Here is a 13,205-nt window from a genome sequence, read left to right as displayed (position 1 = left end):
GAGCTGGTTTAAATCCACCCGAACAGCACTAGCAAATTTCCCGCCCAGGATATTAGTGCCCCTCTGGTTCAAGTGGAGACCATCCTGTTTGTAGAGGCCCCACCTTCCCCAGAATGACCCCCAATTGTCCATGTACCTGGAGGAAGAATGAAGGCTGGAGGCATAGATTAGTGGGGGTGGATTGGGAAAATACTTAAGAAGGCATGACTTCACATAGGAAAACCAAAATTCCATGACTTACAGCAACTATCCATTCCTTCAATGTGCAAAAACTGAAAAGCAAATGTGGCTAACAAAGAATTTTCAGGATAGTGTAAAGTTAGAAGAAATACTGTACAAAGTGGCTAGACATAACAGGAACTCTGGGGTATGGAAGGTGCTGCAAAGATGTAGAAATGAAGACCAAGAATCTGATGTGGAAAGGAGAATAGAAAGTGATTGGAAATTACTAGAAACAAAAGTAGACTTTAAAAGCTTCTGCAAGCACATTTAATTTAAAAAAAAAGCTTTGGCTAAAACAACTGTGGGTTTGATAAATGCAGAATGAGGTGAGAGTACATGTCATTAATGGGTGACTTTAACTTCCCCAGTATTGACTGGGACTCCTTCAGAGTAAGAGGATTAGGCAGGGTGGAATTTGTTGAGTGCATCCAAGAGGGTTTCTTGAAACAATACGCATGTGGATAGTCCCAGTTAGAGGAAGGGCCATACTGAACCCTGTAATAGCTGATGAGCCTGTCCAGGTGACAATTCTTTCAGTGAAAGAGTATTTTGGAAACCGTGATCACAACTCCGCAAGTTTTAAGATAGCTATGAACAAGAATAAGCCGGGTCTTGCGAGAAGGTACTAAATTGGGAGAGGGCAAATTATGTCAATATTAGGCAGGAGCTCGGCAGTGTTAATTGGGAGGAGCTGTTATTGGGCAAGTCCCACTTTGACGCATGGAAACTGTTTAAAAACCGGCTGAAGAGAGTTCAAGTCCAGCATGTTCCAGTAAGGAGGAAGGACAAGAATGGCAAGGTAAGGAACCCTTGGATAATGAGTCAGGCGGTGAATTTAGTCACAAGGGAAAAAAGAAGCATATGTCAGATTTAGTAAGCTAAATATAAGGAATTTCAAGAAAGCAGGAAAGAACTCAAGCAGGGAATTAGGATAGCAAGAAGAGGCCATGAAATGACCTTGGCTTTCGGGTTAAGGAGAATCCCAAGACATTCTACAGATTCATTAAAAACAAGAGGATAACAAGGGGGAAGGTAAGATCACTCAAGGATAAAGGAGGGAACTTGTGCTTGGAGGCAGAGAATGTTGTTGAGATCCCAAATGAGTATTTTGCATTGGTATTCATGCAATAGAAGTATATAAAGGATAGTGGGATTTGTGCGGAGCATTCTAATATGCTAGGGCATTTTGAGATGAAGAAAGAAGTGGTGTTGGATCTCTTGAAGAGCATTAAGGTGGGTAAGAACCCAGGGCCAGATGGTATCTACCCCAGATTAGAAAGGCAAGAGAGGAGATTGCTGCGGCACTTGGCCAAGATCTTTGCATCCTCGCCAGCCACTGGAGAGGTCCTGGAGGACTGGCGAGTAGGTGATGTTGCTCCTCTGTTCAAGAAGGGAAATAGGAAGAATCCAGTACACTGCAGAGCTGAGAGTCTCGCATCAGTGGGTGGCAAGCTATTGGAGAGAATTCTTCGGGATAGGATTTAATCCTATTTGGAAAAGCACTGCCTAATCAGGGTCAGTCAGCATGGCTTTGTGCAGGGCAGGTTATGTCTTACTAACTTGATCAAATTTTTCAAGCAGATGACAAAGATGATCAATGAAGGTAGATCAGTGAATGTTGTCTGAATGTATTTTAGTAAGGCTTTTGACAGGGTCCCTTGTGGTAGGTTCATCAAGAAGATTAGGATACATGGGATTGACGGTGACTTAGCCAGGTGAATTCAGAATTGGCCTGCTCATAGAAAACAGAAGGCAATTGTGAGTGTTTCTCAGGTTGGAGGACCCTGACTCGTGGCCTTCCACAGGGACCTGTACTGGGACCTCTCCTGTTTGTGATATGTGTAAATGACATGGATGAAGTTGTAGATAGGTGGGTTAGTAAGTCTGCAGACGATACAAAAATTGGTGGAATTGTGGATAGTGGAGGAGGTTGTCAAAGAATACAGTGGGATATAGATCAATTGCACTTATGGGCTGAGAAATGGCAGATGGAGTTTAAGCTGGGTAAGTGTGAGGTGCTGCATTTTGGGAGAGCAAATGTTCAAGAAAGGTATATAGTTAATGGCAGGACCCTGAGCAGCATTGATGTACAGAAGGATCTTGGGGTTCAGGCCCGTGCTCCCTGAAAGTGGCCACGCAAATAGATCGGGTGATAAAGAAGACATACGGCATGGTCAGGGAATTGAGTCCAAGCATCAAGATGCCATGTTGAGGCTTTGGAGAGGGTGCAAAAGTGCTTTACCAGGATGCTGCCTGGTATAGAGGGCATGACCTATAAGGAGAGGCTAGAAAAATTCAGATTGTTTTTTCAGGAGTGGTGGATGCTGAGGGGAGAATTGATAGACGTCTACAAAATTATGAGATGCATAGATAGGGTTGACGGCCAGAATCTCTTTCCTGCAGTTGAAATGTCTAATACTAAGGGCATGCATTTAAGGTGAGAGGGGAAAAGTTCAAAGGTTCAAAGGAGACATCAGGGGCAAGTTTTTTACACAGAGAGTGGGAGCAGTGTGAAATTCAGGGCTGTTGGTGGAGGCAAATACCACAACAGCACTTAAGGGACATTTAGATAGGCACATAAATATACAAGGAATGGAGGGATATGGACCAAGGCCAGTCAGAAGTGACTTGTTTAATTTGCTGTCATGCTTGGTGCAACATGGTGGGCCGAAGTGCTCATTCCTGTACTCCGCTATTCTATATGTTCTACAACAGTGAATAAAGAAATAGCAGATTCCAAACTCTGTTCCATGTGCAGTCTAACTGAGGGATATACAGACCAGAACTGTGAGCAGTGCTCCCAGTGTGGGGTCTAACTGAGGGATATACAGACCAGAACTGTGAGCAGTGCTCCCAGTGTGGTCTAACTGAAGGATATAGAGATTGGAACTACATGTAGCGCTCCCAGTGTGGGGTCTAACTGACTGATATAGAGACCAGAACTGTGCACAGTGCTCCCAGTGTGGTCTAACTGAAGGATATAGAGATTGGAACTACATGTAGCGCTCCCAGTGTGGGGTCTAACTGACTGATATAGAGACCAGAACTGTGCACAGTGCTCCCAGTGTGGTCTAATTGAAGGATATAGAGATTGGAACTACATGTAGCGCTCCCAGTGTGGGGCCTAACTGACTGATATAGAGACCAGAACTGTGCACAGTGCTCCCAGTGTGGTCTAACTGAAGGATATAGAGATTGGAACTACATGTAGCGCTCCCAGTGTGGGGTCTAACTGACTGATATAGAGACCAGAACTGTGAGCAGTGCTCCCAGTGTGGTCTAACTGAAGGATATAGAGATTGGAACTACATGTAGCGCTCCCAGTGTGGGGTCTAACTGACTGATATAGAGACCAGAACTGTGCACAGTGCTCCCAGTGTGGTCTAATTGAATGATATAGAGATCTGAACTGTGGACTGTGCTCAAGTGTGGCCTAACCAAGGAAAATATGTAACAGTTCAAAGGAACACTGGCCAGACACAGCATTTATTGCCTATCCCTGGTTGTCCTGTTGAGAAGGCGCTGTAGAGCTACCTTCCTAAACTGCTGCAGCCCACATGCTGTAGGTAGATGCACAACGCTTCTAGAGACGGAATTCCAGAATTTTGATCCAGTGGCACTGAAGGGATTTCAATATATTTCCAAGTCAGGATAGTGAGCGGTCTGGCGGGGTCTTGCAGGGAATGGTATTCCTATGTGTCTGCTGCCGTGTCCTTTTGGGTGGTGCAGTTCCAGGGTTACCCTCGCACTCATTCTCACACTCTCTCAAACACGTACACAAGCATATACACGCACATGCACACACCCTCATACACATACACATGCACACACATATATGGTGTGAGGGCTTCCTGACTTGCCCAACAGGAGGGAATAACATGGCTGTTAGGTACAAGGCCTCAGCGAGAGCTGTGGATCACACTCAAGTGTCTGTTCGAAGTAAGATCTGTGTGCAACCATTAAGTTTCTATTCTCGGAGAGAGCTCAGGGTGACAATTGAGTTTCTGTTTCAGGATACAGTGGTCCTTGGATCACCAGGGGCTTACGGATGGAGTGGAGGAGTGTTACTTTATCGAGGAGACAACGAGACTTTTGTCAACATTTCCATGACGGATGAAGACCTCAGAAACAGCTATTTGGGTAAAAGTTACATAAAAACCATCCCCACTGACCCCCAACAAATACTCCCAGGACAGCTTGGAGTTAGAGAGTAAAGTCCCCTCTACTCTTTTAAAATGCAAGCTAAGGCATCTCTAATATTTTAAACTGAAATTTAAGTTGCCTCTAGGCTTTTAAACTCAAAGTAAAGCTACCTGTACACTCTCCTCTTCAGACACTCCCAGAACAGGGAGAACATGGGGTTAGACACAGACTAAAGCTCTCTCTACTATTTTAAACATGTAAGTGAAGCTACCTCTATTCTTGAACTAAACTCAGTTGGTTAGATAGCTGTGATAATGGGAACTGCAGATGCTGGAGAATCCAAGATAACAAAGTGTGAAGCTGGATGAACACAGCAGGCCAAGCAGCATCTCTGATGAAGGGTCTAGGCCCGAAATGTCAGCTTTTGTGCTCCTGAGATGCTGCTTGGCCTGCTGTGTTCATCCAGCTTCACACTTTGTTATCTTGGTTAGATAGCTGATAAGCGATGCGGAGTGACACCAACTGTGTGTGTTCAAAGACCATGTTAGCTGCGGTTACGATGAAGGAATGCAACCCGCAAGTTAAATCACCACCATTTGTCGCCCAGCAGTCTGATGGTCCCCTGGGAGCCAATAATACCTTAACTGGTGAATTTTTGACAATAATTCCAAATCTTTCCTTTAGATGAGAGTCAAACACTTAGCTGTTTATCACAAATACCTCAACTCCGTTTCAATTGCCCTCAACACTGTCCACTCCAACCTACCCACAGGATACTCAGTGCAAAAGGCCACACGGGCAGGGCTGGATTACTATATTGCGGGAGCTCCTCGTTACCGGCACACAGGAGCGGTGGTCATCTTCCAGCGAGGGAGAAATGGCACTTGGGAGAACCGGCAGCACATTCCAGGAGAGCAGGTAGGACAGCTGACTGAGCTCAGAACTGTCAGTCACAGATCAGTGCAGCAGTGTCGGAGGGTCGGTGCTGTGGGAGCACTGCACTGTCAGAGGGTCAATGCTGATGGACCGCTGCACCATCAGAGGATCTTTGGTGAATTTCTTTGTAGATGGTAGGACTGTTGCTACTGAGTCATGGCAGTGGGGGGAGTGGATGCTTGTGGATGTGGTGCCAGTCAAGCAGGCAGCTTTGGCCTGAATGGTGTCAAACCTTTTGAGTGTTATTGGAGTTGTGTCAATTCAGGCAAGTGGGGAGTATACCATTGCACTCCTGATTGTGCCTTGTTGATGGTGAACAGGCTTTGGGGAGTCAGGCGGTGAGTTACAACTCCCTGCATGATTCCCAGGCTCTGAGCTGTTCTGGTACAGATGATAAACAGCTGGCTGTCTCTGTATTGGAGAAATTTTCATGTCATCAGTAACATTGCACCAACCTGTCTTCCAGCTTGGCTCATACTTTGGCTCCGAGCTTTGTACCATGGACGTGAATGGGGATGGAGAGACCGACCTTCTGTTGATTGGAGCTCCTCTCCATCAATATCAACGTTTCGGGGGCATGGTTCTCGTCTGCACAATGTCTCCACAGGTAAGCAATGAGGATTAACCCTTCCCATTCCCTGCCACTGTACACAATCCCAATGGATCCAAGTGCCTTCCCTTTCACTCCTGCTATACACAATCCCAATGGACCTAATTCATTTCCCATTCACTGCCACTCTAGACAATCCCAATGGACCCAAACCCCTTTCCATCCAATCTGACTTAACACAATTGCAATGGGCATAAGCCAATTCCTGTTCACTCCCACTCTACATTAGGCGAATGGAACGGGAGTGGAAAGTGAGGGAACCAGGGAGGAATGGATGAGATGTAGACAGAGCAAAGGGCCAGGGGTGGGCTGGATGGATGAGTGAAAGGGTGAGGATGGGAACCTGTGAGAAAGGTAAGTGGTGAGTGAGGGAATTGGCAAGGGTAGACGGGAGGGGCAGTGGGTTTTGGGAAAAATGGAGTAAGGAATGAGTGAGGAAGAGTTGAAGGGAGGCAATGGGAGAGTGAAGGAGACTGTGTGCAGATGACAGGATGGAGGGAGACACAGAAGGAGGTAAAGAGAGAGGAGGAAATTGAGAGCCAGGGAGTATAAAATTCCTGTTAGCCCATCTCTGACTCCCTTTATCTCCTTGTTTCTACTACCCCACTGCTTTATTCTCTCCTTCTCCCCTCCTCTTTCCTGCTCTCATTTCTACCTCTTTCTCTTTTCTCTCGCTCTCTCTTTTTTTCTCTTTCTATCTATCTCTCTTTTACCATTCCTTTCTTATTCTATCATTCTATCTGTCCTTCCCTGTCTCCCATCTCATTCTCTCTCTTCCTCCAACTCTAAATCTCTAATCCTTTCCACCTCCATTGCCTTGCTTCCCTGGTCTGCTCACACTCTCCATCTCTCACTGTCTATCTCTGCCATCCATCTGTCCACCTTTGTCTACTTTTCTCACCCCATCTCCCTATTCACTCTGTCTTGCCACTCTTTTAATGTGTCTTTTCCACAATCCGTCTCTTCCTGATATTCTCGTGCTCTCCTCTCTTTCATTTTTCCCCTTTCCCTCTGTGCCTCTGTCCTCCTCACTGTCTATCACCCCTTTTCTCTCTTCCGTGATTTCTTTCGATCTCCCTCCTCCATACTTTTATTTCTGTCTCGCCTCACCCTCCTTCCCTATATCTCTCTTATTCTACCCTGACATGTACTGTCTCTCTCTTGCCTCCACACCTTCTCTCTCCTCAACCCTCCCTCCTGCCATCCTTTCTCATACTCAATCCTCTCTCTGTCCCCCACTCTCTGTTCCCCCACTCTTTATCTCCCCTATTCTCTATCTCCCCCACTCTCTGTCTCCCTCACTTTCTCTTTCCTTCTCTCTTGTCTCGAACTCTCCAACTTTCTCTTTTGTCCCATTCAATCTCCTCCCCTCCAACATCTCCCTCTGTCTCATCTCCGCTTTCTGCCACCCCACCGTGTTTCTCACATCCATCCTCTCTCCCTCCCTTCCCATCTCCCCAAAATGTCTTCCTATCTTTCTTGCTTTCTCCTTCCCTTCTCTCTCTCTCTTTTTGCCCCCAATCCTCCTTCTCTCTCTCTCTCTCTCTCTCTCTCTCTCTCTCTCTCGCTCCCCTATTCTCACCTCCCTCTCTCCCTCCTGTTGCCCTCCCACCCCGACCCGACCTCCTCTGTCTTTTTCCTCCTGGTTGCACTCATCCCTTCCCTCCATCTCTCTCCCTCTCCTTCTGCTCCTTCTCTCTCTACCCCACCCATCCCCTGTCTCACTCCCTCCCATTCCTCCTCACTACCACTCCCCCCCCTTACTTACTGCTCCCTCTGGTGGCCTCTGTCTTCCTTCCATCCCCACCCTTCCCTCTTTCCCACTTGCCCCACCCCACCTCCGGCCTGTCCACCTCCCTCTGCCCCTTCCCTCCCTCGTGCAGGGTAATTTCTCGTGTGGACACCCCCTCCGAGGAGCTGAAGAGAGTGGTCTGGGTCGTTTCGGAAGCTCCGTGGCGGCGCTGAGTGACCTGAACGGGGACGGACTAGGTGATGTGGCGGTCGGAGCCCCTTTGGAGGATGAGCATCGTGGAAGGGTCTATATCTTCCATGGGGAGAGCGGAGGAATCAAACTGCAATACAGCCAGGTCAGAGATCAGAATGACCTGATATAGCCATGTCAGAGGTTGGAGGGACTGGATAGACACTGAGAGGTTAGAGGAGCAAGAAACAGTTGGGTCAGATGTCAGGGTAATTGGATACAAAGGGGGGAAAAGGCCAAGTGACCGCAAATGAACAGGCAAGAGTGTCCAGATACACGCATCAGTGGTCAGAGTGACCATGATCAACAGGTCAGAGATATTCATGACACAATCAAGTTAGAGTGTGGGAAACAGAGAGGACAGAGAGTTGGGGGGGCTACAAGGGAGTCAGATGTCAGATTACCAGAACGTAATGTCAGTGTTCTGCTTAAAGGACGATAGGAAAGTAAAGTGTGAGGAAAATGTTTTCACAAGGGCCTTCAGAAGGTCAGAGACAATATGCCTATGCATTGTGAATGGAGGAGTTTGCAGAGATGGGGAGGACTGCAGACGCTGTAGGAGGTTATAGAGATAGGGAGGGAATGTATTGGCTGGAGGAGGCTACAGAGATAGGGAGGGAATGTATTGGCTGGAGGAAGTTGCAGAGATGGGGAGGGAATATATTGGCTGGAAGAAGTTATAGATGGGAAGGGGATGTATTAGCTGGAGGATGTTACCGAGATAGGGAGGGGATGTATTTGTTGGAGAGGTTACAGAGATAGGGAGGATTGTATTGGCTGCAGGAGGCTACAGGGTTAGTGCATGGCATAGCATTGTGAAAGTTGTAAAATTAGATGGAGTGAAGGTAACGGGTTTTGGGCATTGGGTTCTGTGATAAATGATGAGAGGTTGACCCTACGTTTTATTCCTCAGCCTTCTCATCTGCCTGAATCTTTCCCTACTCCCTTGTCCCCTTTCTCCTTTGTTCAAGGTCAGTTTGTCTGCATTCCTCCTGCTCAATATTCCCCCTCTACCTACTGCTGTGTCCTTCTTACCTCCCTCCCTGTTTCCAGCCCAATTTCCCTCCCTGTTGTCTCATACCTTCCCATTGCCATCTCCCCGTTTAGCCTCCTGTTGTTCTTCCACAGTGTCTCGAGGGGGTGAAGCAGTCTCCGTCGCTGACCTACTTTGGCCAGTCTGTCAGTGGCATGATGGATGTCAGCGGTGACTTGCTGACTGACCTTGTGATTGGTTCTCTCGGCACAGTGACTGTTTTTCGGTAGGAGCCCTGCTTGACGAGCAGCATATCGTAATATCCTGTACAATTTATACACAGCATCCAGACGTCCACATCGAACCACTCCTCCCCCGACATACAGACACTCTCTCACACACACAATTTCTCTCTCTCTCTCACACACACACGCACATACACTATTGCACATGTACTGACACATGGCTGCACACGCATGCACTATTGCATCGCGAAACACACGTAGAATCCCTCACTCAAACACACACCACACACACGGACACAAGCATTCACACACACAGTCTCACGTACTCATGGTCTGTCACATGCATGCGCGCATGCACACAAAAGTTGGGGTGGGGTATGGGTGGGTGTGGAGAATGCTCGTGCGTGGGAGTAGAAGAGTAGGGATCAGGGGTGCAGGGGCTTTTGGGGATTGGGGGAGGTGGTAAGGGATGAGTGCTGGGGTTGGCGGGTGGTTTGGGGCCTGCGGACGGACTCTGGCTCGGTTACTGTCCAGTCCACTCTGGATTAGCATTTGAATGTAGCAGTCTGTCTGTCTGACATGTCTTCCCTCCATCCTCTCCAACTCCCCCGCGCCCCCGTCGCTTCACAAACCCCTCTGCCCGTCTCTCCTCTCTCCCCATGTCCGCCTTTCCTCCCTCCCAATGCCCATCTCTCCTATTCCGACTCCACCCCTTTCTTCTATCCCCCTTCCCACCCCGTCATCTCTCTCCCCTCACCCCATCACCCCTCCGCTCCACTTTTTGCCTCTCTCCCCCCTTTCCCCACATCTTCTATCTTTCTCCCCACCCTGTCACCTCTCTTCCCCCTCCCTGTCACCTTTCTCCTCCTCGCCCGCCTCTTCTATCCCTCTCCCCACCCCATTGCGTCTCTTCCCCTCCCCCCATTGCTTCTCCACGTCACTTGTCACCTCTCTCCCCCATTCTCCCTTCTATCCTATCCCCTCTCCCATCATGTCCCTCTGTCCTACCCCCGCCCGCCCCTCCCTTCCCTCCCCTCCCTCAAACCTCCCACAACCCCCTCCCCTCCACTACCCACCATCCCCTCACCACCCCCACTCTCCCATCACCTCTTCTATCCCCCTCTCCCCCTTTTCTCCTCTCCACCTCGTGCCCTCCGTTCTCATCCTCTGCAGCACCCGGCCAGTTGTAAACTTCTCTGCTAGTGCAGTGTTCCATCCTCAGCCAATCCCACTGGCTCTGTACCGGTGTCACCGCGTAGTGGAGACCGGCTCGCTGATCAGCAACGTCACTGTGTGTCTCCGGATGGCAAGCCTGGCACCAGGGAACTTGGGTGAGTGGCTGGAGTGATGGGGTACGTGGAGGCCAGAAATGGGTATAGCAGGACTAGTGGGTGGTGCCAATTTCCTTCCCTGGTGGGTTCACCAATGTAGCAAGTGGGATTTTCAGACAATCGATGACAGAGACATGGTCGCCATTGTAAACGAGATTTGTCATTCCAAACTTGCTCATTGATAAGTTGATGGAGTAGGCACATAGGGGCCTGATACAGTTTAATGTAGGGATAAGTGTCAGGTGATGAACTTGGAAGAATACTGAAAGACTATATTAAAAAAAAGTGTACGATTCTACATGGGGTGTAGGAACAGAGGGACCTGCGGGTATATGTACACAGGTCATTGAAGATGGCAGGACAGGGGGAGAGAGCAGGAAATAAAGCATACAGTGCTCCTAGCTTTATTATTAATAAAGGCATAGATTACAAGAACAAGGAGGTGATGTTGGAATTATCTAAGACCATTATTAGCGTATTCTGTACTGTTGTGGGTGCTACATTATAGGAAAGATGTGAATGTTTCAGAGCGAGATTATAGAAGGCATTTGCAAAAATGGTTCTAGAAATGAGAATCTTAGGTCCAGAGGATCATTGAACAAATTAGGTCTGTTCTCCTTGGAGAGAAGAAGGCGGAGATGAAATCTGATGAAGGTTTTCAAAATCATGGAGCGGGGCAGTGTTTGGGAAATTTTTGGAAAAGACTCTGTGGGACAAGAGCTATGAGTGTTTAGAAGCAAGAGGATTTATTAGCAATAAACAGTTTTGTGCCAGGGAGGTTGTCTCACTAAACATCATCGGGTTTTTTGAGGAGGTTAAGACAATTGATGAGGAAAAAAGCAGTTGATGTTGTCTACATCAGTAACGCCTTTGACAAAGTCCCTCAGGGCAGTGTGGTACAAAAGGTGAATCACATGGTATCGGGGTGAGCAGGCAAGACAGATAGAGGACTGGCTTAGTCATAGGAGACAGAGGGTAGCGGTGGGAGGATGCTTTTCAGAATGGAGGGCTGTGACTAATGTTGTTTCACAGGGATCAGTGCTGGGGCTTCTGCTGTTTGTGGTTTACATAAATGACTCGAAGGAAAACATAACTGGTCTAATTAGCAAATTTGCAGGCGTCACAGAGATTGCTGAAGTTGTGGGTAGTCAGGAGGACTGGTAGATGAAACAGCAGGCTATGGATCAGTCGGAGGCATGGGTGGAAAAATGTTAGATGGAGTTTAATCCGGACAAATGTGAGGTGATGCATTTTGGAAGATCATATACAGGTGGAAATTATACAGTGAATGGCAGAACGCTGAGGAGCATTGATATGCAGAGAGATCCGAATGTGCAAGTCCACAGATCACCGAAGGTGCAACGCAGGTAGATAAGGTAGTAAAAAAGGCTTATAGCTCACTTGTCTTCATTGGAAAGCACACTGAATCTAAGGGTAGACAAATTAGGCTGCAGCTTTATAGAACTTCTGTTAATGCCACATTTATGTTACGTACAGTTCTGGTCACCACACTACCAGAGAGGGTACAGAAAAGGTTTACCAGGTTGTTGTCTAGAATGGGAGATTTTGGCTATGAAGAAAGGGTTGAATAGGCTGGATTTGTTTTCTTTGAGGGCGACCTGATAGAAGTTTATAAAATTGTGAATGACATGGCTAGGGTGGAAAGTGTGGGGCATTTACCAAGGGTGGAAGCGTCAATTACTAGGGAACACAGGTTTGAAGGTGCGAGGTGGGGGCAAGTTTAAAAGAGATCTGCGAGGCATGCTTTTCACATAAAGGATGGTGAGTGCCTGGATCACGCTGCCAGAGGAGGTGGTGGAAGCAAACACAGTAGCAGCATTCAAGAAGCACCTGAATGAATACACGAATAGGAAGAGAGTGGAGGGATATGGGTCCCGTAAGTGAAGACCATTTTAGTATGGAAGGGAAAAAAAATGTGTAGATACAGGCTTGGAGGACCAGGGGTCCTGTTCCTGTGCTGTATTGTTCTTTGTACTTTGTGGCTGGTCAGAGGAGATTGGGAGAAGCTGTTCCCACTTAGTGAAGGAACAAGAATGAGAAGGATGTAGATTTAAAGTGATGTGCAAATGAAGCAAGAGCGAACCAAGGAAAAACCTTTTTCAGCAAGTAAGTAGTTAGGCTGTCAAATCCCCTATCTGGAAATGTAGCAGAGACAGAATATTTCAGGTATCCAAGAGGAGTATTGAGTTGTTGTTTTGATTGAAATGATGTGCAGCAATATGGGAAAAAGCATGAGATTGGCACTGGTGCAGGTTTCAAAGATAGGGAGGAGTGTGGAGCTAGAGCAAATTAGAGGTAAGAAGGGGGTGCATTGGCTGGAGGAGGTTGCAGAGATAGGGAGGAGTGTAGGGGCTGAAGTTGTTACAGAGATTGGAAGGAGTGTAGGAGCTAGAGGAGGTTACAAGGTAGGGAGAGCTGTAGAGGATGGAGGAGGATACAGAAATATGGAGGGGATGAAAGGGATTGAGGAGGTTACAGTGATGGGGAGGAGATGTTGGGGACTGGAATAAGTTGCAGAATTAGGGAAGGGTGCAGGGACAGGAGGAGGTCACAGATAGGGAAGAGTGCAGAAGTTTGAAGAGGTTACAGAGATAGAAAGCTGAGTCCTGTCCAGCCACTGGGAATAATTTCCACTCATCAACTCGATTGCAACCACCTTCATAATCTCGAACACCTTGATACAACATCCCCCTCCACATCCTACAATCCGAGGTGATAGATCTGAGTGTCTCGTGGTCTTGGC

At 47.6% G+C, this 13,205-nt stretch overlaps 1 protein-coding gene across 9 annotated transcripts in view; it reads left to right on the top strand.

Moving 5' to 3' along the window:
- Positions 1-13,205, top strand: part of LOC125450099 (integrin alpha-X-like) — an 89,860-nt gene that overhangs the window by 41,150 nt on the left and 35,505 nt on the right. For all 9 annotated transcript variants that reach the window (XM_059643122.1, XM_059643121.1, XM_048526071.2 and 6 more), the window contains 6 exons: positions 4,236-4,362; positions 5,138-5,283; positions 5,768-5,908; positions 7,795-7,998; positions 9,021-9,151; positions 10,284-10,441. In XM_059643122.1, the coding sequence (XP_059499105.1) occupies positions 4,236-4,362; positions 5,138-5,283; positions 5,768-5,908; positions 7,795-7,998; positions 9,021-9,151; positions 10,284-10,441 (907 nt within the window). The remainder of the gene's footprint in view (positions 1-4,235; positions 4,363-5,137; positions 5,284-5,767; positions 5,909-7,794; positions 7,999-9,020; positions 9,152-10,283; positions 10,442-13,205) is intronic.

The sequence above is a fragment of the Stegostoma tigrinum genome, chromosome 48, assembly GCF_030684315.1.
Source record: "Stegostoma tigrinum isolate sSteTig4 chromosome 48, sSteTig4.hap1, whole genome shotgun sequence".
NCBI lineage: Eukaryota > Metazoa > Chordata > Chondrichthyes > Orectolobiformes > Stegostomatidae > Stegostoma > Stegostoma tigrinum.
The sequence above is the reverse complement of the archived record's forward strand: the minus strand, read 5'-3'. Positions and strand labels throughout refer to the sequence as shown.